Source organism: Chaetura pelagica, unplaced genomic scaffold, assembly GCF_000747805.2.
Source record: "Chaetura pelagica isolate M959 unplaced genomic scaffold, ChaPel_1.0 scaffold49, whole genome shotgun sequence".
In the NCBI taxonomy this organism is placed as follows: Eukaryota; Metazoa; Chordata; class Aves; order Apodiformes; family Apodidae; genus Chaetura; species Chaetura pelagica.
The window spans coordinates 144,574-151,435 of NW_009970715.1; the positions used below are offsets into that span (position 1 = coordinate 144,574).

At 56.7% G+C, this 6,862-nt stretch overlaps 1 protein-coding gene across 1 annotated transcript in view; it reads left to right on the forward strand.

Annotated features, from left to right (window-relative positions):
* The first annotated feature begins 94 nt into the window (after positions 1-94).
* Positions 95-6,862, forward strand: part of SRRM3 (serine/arginine repetitive matrix 3) — a 20,164-nt gene continuing 13,396 nt past the window's right edge. Inside the window, exons 1-2 of the mRNA XM_010006041.1 lie at positions 95-318; positions 3,191-3,292. Coding sequence (XP_010004343.1) covers positions 95-318; positions 3,191-3,292 — 326 coding nt within the window. The remainder of the gene's footprint in view (positions 319-3,190; positions 3,293-6,862) is intronic.

Below are 6,862 nucleotides of genomic sequence, written 5' to 3' on the forward strand. Positions count from 1 at the left end.
CACTGGGGAGCGGCAACCCAAGGCAGGGCCTGCCCCTTGTTCCTTATCTCCCCCCCCCAGGTGCTGCTGGTGGCAGCAAGGTCACCCACCCATCATGGCTCTCTACAACAATGGGGCCGACGTGCCTTCACCCCAGGAAGCCTCTAATGGCTTCTCCCAGCCCAGTGCCTCGGGGACATGGCACAAGGGGGAGGAGGAGGTGAAGGTGGTGGAGCCCAGCCTGGTGAAGAAGGCTCACCGGGAAATCCTGGACCACGAGCGCAAGCGGCGGGTGGAGCTGAAATGCATGGAGCTGCAGGAGATGATGGAGGAACAGGGGTGAGTGGTGGGGGATTGGGGCTGGGCTGGAGGTGGCTGGGGACCCTCTTGACGCATGTGCACCTTGTTCTCCCTCTATTTTCCATTGTCAAGGCCAGGTTGGATGGGGCTTTGAGCAACCTGGTCTAGTGGAAGGTGTCCCTGCCCTTGAAGATCACTAGATGATCTTTAAGGTCCCTTCCAACCCAAACCATTCTGTGATTCTGTGATTCCTCTCTAAAAACACACCTTGATGTGACAAATGTCCCCAGTTGAAGGACACTTTGGGGTGAATCAGACAGCTTTGGGGTGGATTGATGGGTTGGTTTGTGAAGCTAAATGCCTCCAAAAAGTGCAGACATAGGAGCTCCAGCCCTTCCGCTTGGAAATCTGGGATCCCAGCTCACTGTGGTGGGAAAGCTGAGTTAGGCAGGAGGAGGGAGATGCTCATGGTCACACATGCTATCAGTGCCCCCCAGCCTGTGCCCTGCATGCCTGGGATGGGAGAAGGTTCTTCTCTGTCTCTTGTGGTGAGCAGATGAAGCAGAGTTGGGGTTTAGTCCCAGGCAAGGCTGGTTTGGTGCTTCAGTTTGTCCTGCCTTGCTTTTGTCCCCCAAGTTTTGGGGTGAGAGGATCCCCCTTGTCCTGCTGTGCCCCTGACCAGGCACCACGAGCTGCTCCCCAGGTCTTGCTGTACCCCAGGAAATGAAAAAGAGCTGGAGGAAAACCTGAGGAGCTGGAAAGCCTCCCTGTGGGGTGGGCAGGAGGGGCCAGACCCCCATCCCCATGGCCAAGCCACCCCACAGCTCCTGATCCCTCACAGTCCATTCCCCCTGACAGGGATGGACCAAATCCATTGGCACATGTGGGTGGATGGGGACTGGGAGAGGGAACATGGATCGAGGGAAGGCTCCTCCAAGGCTCTCATTAAGAGCTCAAGCGTGACCTAGAATTAAATTGTCTCACACAGACTGAAATAATGATTGTGCTTAATTTGTCGTTATGGAAATAAATAAGGTTGACCTGGAGCCCTAGGGAGCCCAGAGCTTCCTGCCTGTGTTCCTGTGCCCTACTAGGGATCTTACTACTGGTAGTACCATTCCTGCCACGGGTAATAGCAGCAGTGCAGTCAGCATTGTTCTTACTGCTGTAATTGCCTCTGCTCTTATTAAGGCCATTAATACTGGTGATGAGGGTGATAGGCCGGCATGATAATATAATTAACAGTCATAATCTTGGTCAACCTGGTTAATCCTCCCCCCCCCGGGCTCCTCCCCTGGCACAGGGCTCTTCGGGGCGGGGGGTGCACGGGAAGTGCTTTGCACCCCTGAGGTTTCTGTCTGGGCTGGGGGCTGCACCTTGGCCGTGGCCTCGGGGGAGTCACCGCTCAGGGCAGGGCAGGTGGGGGTGACAGCAGAGGAGGTTTGGGGGGTTTGAAGTGTTTCCTTTTTCCCTTAAACACGGCTGGCTCCTCCTGCCCGGTCTGGATCCGGCTGCTGCTGCCGGCCCCGGGCTGCCTGCACTGCCCTTCCCTGCCTGCAGGCTGGAGAGCTTGTCCGGAAAACAAGTGTCAGCAGTTTTGCTTTCTCTCCCAAACTCATTTTATGTGTTCGATGTGAAACTCAAATCTCTCTGAGGGGGTTCGAAGCAGGGCCGGGAGGTGCAGGAGGGAAGGGGCAGGATGACTCTGCCTCCATCACAGGGTGCAGGGGGAGGGGGGTCCCTCACCTTGGCCTTGCCCCCTGCAGGCTTGCTAACCACCCAGCCGTGGTGGCCCATCTGTCACCTCCTGTTTGGCCTCGTGTTCTCTCTCTGAGAGCTTTGGTCATGTTCATAAGACACTGCAGCAAATGCTGGTCTCCTGGGTTGGACACCTTCCTGCTGCTGCCTGGCAGGTGACCAGGGATGGACCTGCCATGGTGGGTACAGAGCACAGCACCATTTGGGGGGGCTGCTCTTTTTTCAGGGCTCCCCCCTCCCCATACCCAGGCAGGAGGGAAGGAGCCAGGCTGCCTCTGTGCCCTCCTGCACAGCTGTCCTGGCTGGCTGGAGAACTAATGAGAACCTTCCTGTGCAAATGAACTCATTAATATTAATTTCCCTTCATGGGAAACGCAGGGGGGTTGGTGCTGCTGGGTGCACTTCTGCACCCAAGGCACCCAGGGTGCTGTAAGTGACATTGCTGTCCCCAGCACAGGCTCTGTGAGGTGCCAGCCTCGGGGACAGGGGCAGCGTGGTGGTGACATGGGGTCCCTCTGCCCTGTCCCCAGGGACAACGCCCAGGGCACAGCAGGTTCCCTCTGTTACCACATGCCTGGGTTTGAATGTTCTTGGTGGAGGGGGATGCTTGAGTGCCCTTGTGCAGCCCCAGGATGGAGCACAGGACTGACCTCCCTGGGTTGTCACCTGTCCCTCCCTGGGGACACCTCGGGGATGGCCAGAGTGCCGTGGTTTGCTGCGGCTGTTCTCCTGTGCCAGGGACAAAGTGATTAGTGTCTCTTGTTAATAACCCTGCAGAGGCCTGAGTCAGCATGAGTGCAGCACTGGCTTGGCTGCTGGGGCCTGGGCACAGGGACAAGCAGTGGAGGCTCATGATGGGATGGAGACACCAAGCATGAACCCCGGCATCACCAGCTGTGATGGGAGGGTTGGCAGGGACTTGGAATGGCAACCTGATGGACATCCTCTTCTTTTACCCCTTCCTGATGTCCCTTCCTCTGCTGGGAGGGGCAGATAGGAGGGAGAAGGGCATGGAGAGTGGTGGCAAGGGACCAAGCAGAGGTCCTGATGGCTGTCACCATGTGGCTCCTGGAGGTATGGAGGTTCTCAGCAGATCCCTGGGGAGCCCACGCTCTGGCCACAGCAGCCCTGACTCCTGTCTTTGCCCATCCAGGTACTCTGAAGAGGAGATCAGGCAGAAAGTGGGGACCTTTCGGCAGATGCTGATGGAGAAGGAAGGTGTGCTCACCAGGGAGGACCAGCATGGGCGCCAGATGTAAGTGACACAACTCTGAGTTGGCCCATCTGTGTGTCCTGCCCTTCTCTCATCCCAGAGAGGCACATCCCAGATGGCTTCCAAATATCAATGGAGGGGTGGATGGAATGGTATGGAGAAGGGGAGACATAGGGATGGTTGTGTAGATGGAGGGACATATAGAGGGTATATTGAGAGGGGGATGGATGGATGGATGGATGGATAGATAGATAGATAGATAGATAGATAGATAGATAGATAGATAGATAGATAGATGGATGATTGGCTGGCTAGAGGATTGGTTGGTTGGTTGGTTGGTTGGTTGGTTGGTTGGTTGGTTGGTTGGTTGGAGGATTTGATGGTTGGGCTGGTTGGTTTGTTGGTTGGTTAATCAGTCAGTTGGCTGGAGGCAGGGTTTTCCTCTCTGAGGCAGTGTCCTGCCCCTGGGGAGCTCAGAGGTAATCCTGCACTGGTCTCTTGGAGAGCTCAGGGTGCTGGACAGAGGCCAGCACTGCAATGCTCCTGTCCCAGATGGTGAAACTGAAGTGCAGAAGGTCTCAGTGCTTGGCTTACCCCACCAGCAAGTGCCAGAGCTGAAGCTGCAGGTTTGCTGTGCCTCACCCCTGCCTGCTCCTGCCTCTTCGGGTCACCTCTCTTGGTTCTCCCTGGGACTGGAATCGCAGCTTTTGCCTCTGTCCAGCCGAGGGCACCAGTTTCACTCCTTCCTCTTAACTCCATCGTGCAGAACAGTCCTGTCCCAGCTTGCTGGTGATGGCTCCGTGGGCTGGCTCCTGTTCTGTAACCCTAGATATATGGTCTTAGCAATAATGCCCATTAATAACAGTAATAATTTCTGAGGCAAGAGACCCAGGCTGGACAGTCAGGGCTCGAGCCTGCTTCTCACCTGAGTAGACTCAGGCTGGTGTGGATCCCAGGGAGCCCTACAGAAGAAGCTTGTCCAAGGAGTTCCTGCTGGGGTCTCTGCCTTCTGGGGGCTCCCTGGGGGCTCAGGTTTGGTATCCAAAGCAGCCCAGCTCCAGCTGGGGACATGCCACTCCTCCTGCCCTGCACAGGGCTGTCCCTGGCCTCGTGAGGGTCCACCCTGGCTTGATGATGATTTATCTGTGTGATGCTTAATGGTGCAGGCGGCCTGGCTGGCCCAGCACACACCATCCATCAGCCTGGAAACCAGGTCACTGGGGACAGGAATAGCTGCTGCAGATTCACTGAATATTAATGCTTCATTAGGGGCAGGAAATCAGGGCGAGGGGGAGGCAGGGAAGCCATGGAGCTGGGGAGGGGGGCAGAACCTCCAAGCCAGAGAGGGACATGGCTCGATTGTGCCCAACGCAGGATGGGACACTTGGCTCTGGGGCAGCCCAGAGCATCCAGGGTCTTCCTGCAAGGAGGAAAAGAAAAAGGTGTGGGGATAGCCAAGCTGCCCAGGTCACTGAGCACTGAGCCAGACGTGTTAACAAGTGGCCTTTGCCCTGGGGGGCATAAGGCATCTCCAGGGCATCTTCTCTGGCAGGCTTCTTAGGACTGGTGGTGTAATGAGCACAGAGGGAAGCTGAAGGTGCCATGAAGTTACCAAGGTGGCCCAAGCTGTCACCTCTTGGTTTTGAAACGAAGGGTAATCATTAAAGATTAGCCCAGGGGCTATAAATAATAGTGCTGAGCTGGAAGGAGCAGTCTCAAAGCAAAGGATTGCTTGGAGGAGAGCAAAGCCAGAGGTTCTTGGAGAAGGTTGGTGGGAGCTGGGTCCAAAGGAGGTGGTTCCTCATGCAGCAGAGACCTGAGATGCTGAAGTCTCTGCCAGGGGATGTCCTGGGTGTGAAAGGTCCATGCTGGTTGGAGAGGATGGACAGGGAATTAAATAAAGAGCCCCAGCCCTTGTGATGGCTGGGAGAGGACTGAGCAAGCCATCTCATGGGCTGGGTCTCTCCAGCACCTCCCTGGACTTTTGCAGCTTGGTGTTTGGCTGCCAGGACTATAAGTCTGAACCATCTGGTCTTGTTTCAAAGCAAAAAAAAGTTCAGCATCATCTATGAAACTCTCCAGGGGAAACTGAGGCACAGAGCAGAGCCATGACCACCTGAGTCCCTGCCTTGCTCTCTCCCAGCTCCCATCTCTGTGTGTGCACAGCCAATCTCTAAGGAATAACTGCTTGATGGACTGGCTGGTGGGATTGAAAACAAACAGGATCATGTGCTGGGCAGGGAGGGATAATTGGGGCAGCAGGAGCCTGTCCTGAGCTGTTGAGCACAGCTCATGGGGGAGAAGCTGACAGCCAGCTTGGCATGGAGCTCTGCCTGCTCACAGAGCAGAGAAACCAGCAGGGAATTATCCCTGCTTACTCCTCTCTTTTTCTCCTCTTTCCCACGGTTGGGTGGGTGGTTGTAAAGCCCATTCCTGCCCTTGGGGCATGGCCAAAGCAGGAGTCACTTGGAGAGGACCCAGAGAGCTGTGGCTGTGGCATGGAAGGGAGCCCGAGACCTGCTTGGGTGATCATCCGTGGTCAGGAGGAGGGTGCCTTGCTTGGAGTTTGAGTCTAAACCATTTTTAATTGGGTTAAAGAGCCCAGGGCCTGCCTGTGACCAGGGATGTCAACACGTGCCACTCTTGGATCTGCCATCTGGAGCCAGGGACACTGGCTGGGCTCCCATGGGACTGGCAGTGCAAGGGGCTGTGCTTCCCCACCAGCCTAGACAGGGGCTGTGCTTCCCCACCAGCCTAAACAGGCTGGGAAGGATGAGGAGCCCACGTCAGGTTTCCAAGGACACATCTCCCAGTCATCCTGAGGTGATGCTGGGCACACCCCAGGCACAGCCCTGTCCATGTGGTTCCCTCCAGGGCACTGGGATGGAACTGTCCCTCCTGGAGTGACACATCCGACATCCCCCAAGAGCAAACAAGAGGTTCCCAGTGGGGGTTTGATGCTGGTGATGCTGATGGCAGAGGAGGACTTGGATGGTGGGGGTTGGAAGGGTCTCCTGGGTCCCTCCTGCCTGCCCAGTCCAGCTTCCCTGCCTCTGCCAAGCCCTGCCTGCAGCCCCTGTAGTCAATAGCAACCTCACTCCTGTTTCCATGGCAGCGGGAAAAATTAATGCTGACAAAGTCAGTCAGGAGGCATAGGAGACCCTGATGGCTCCAGGCATGATGTCCCCACATCCTGTCTCACCTAGAACAGGGAGGGACCTGGCCCATCACCTGCCTGCAGCTCCAGAGCCAAGCCTGCAGTGTGCTGGGGCCCTGGCCTCCAAGCCTGGATCATCCCAGGCAGCTCCTGCTGGTGGATGGATTATCTTCAGAATCCCTCAAGCCTCCTGCCAGCTCCACTCACCTTCATCCAGCCCTGCCACCTTCCTGGGCTGACCCCAGCCCCCCAGTCAGCCCTCAGGCAATGCCAAGGGGCTGCCCTGTGGGGAGATGGTGACCCAAGCCTCACGTTGTCCCTGTGCCAGCCCAGTGGGGACTTGTGCAGGGCCAGGAGCCTGAGAAGCCCCCCCAGAAAAACCCCTTTACCACTGGGCTTTGCCCCATGGAGACCTCAAGTGATGTGACCAAGGTCCCCTTAGGGATGCTGCTGTG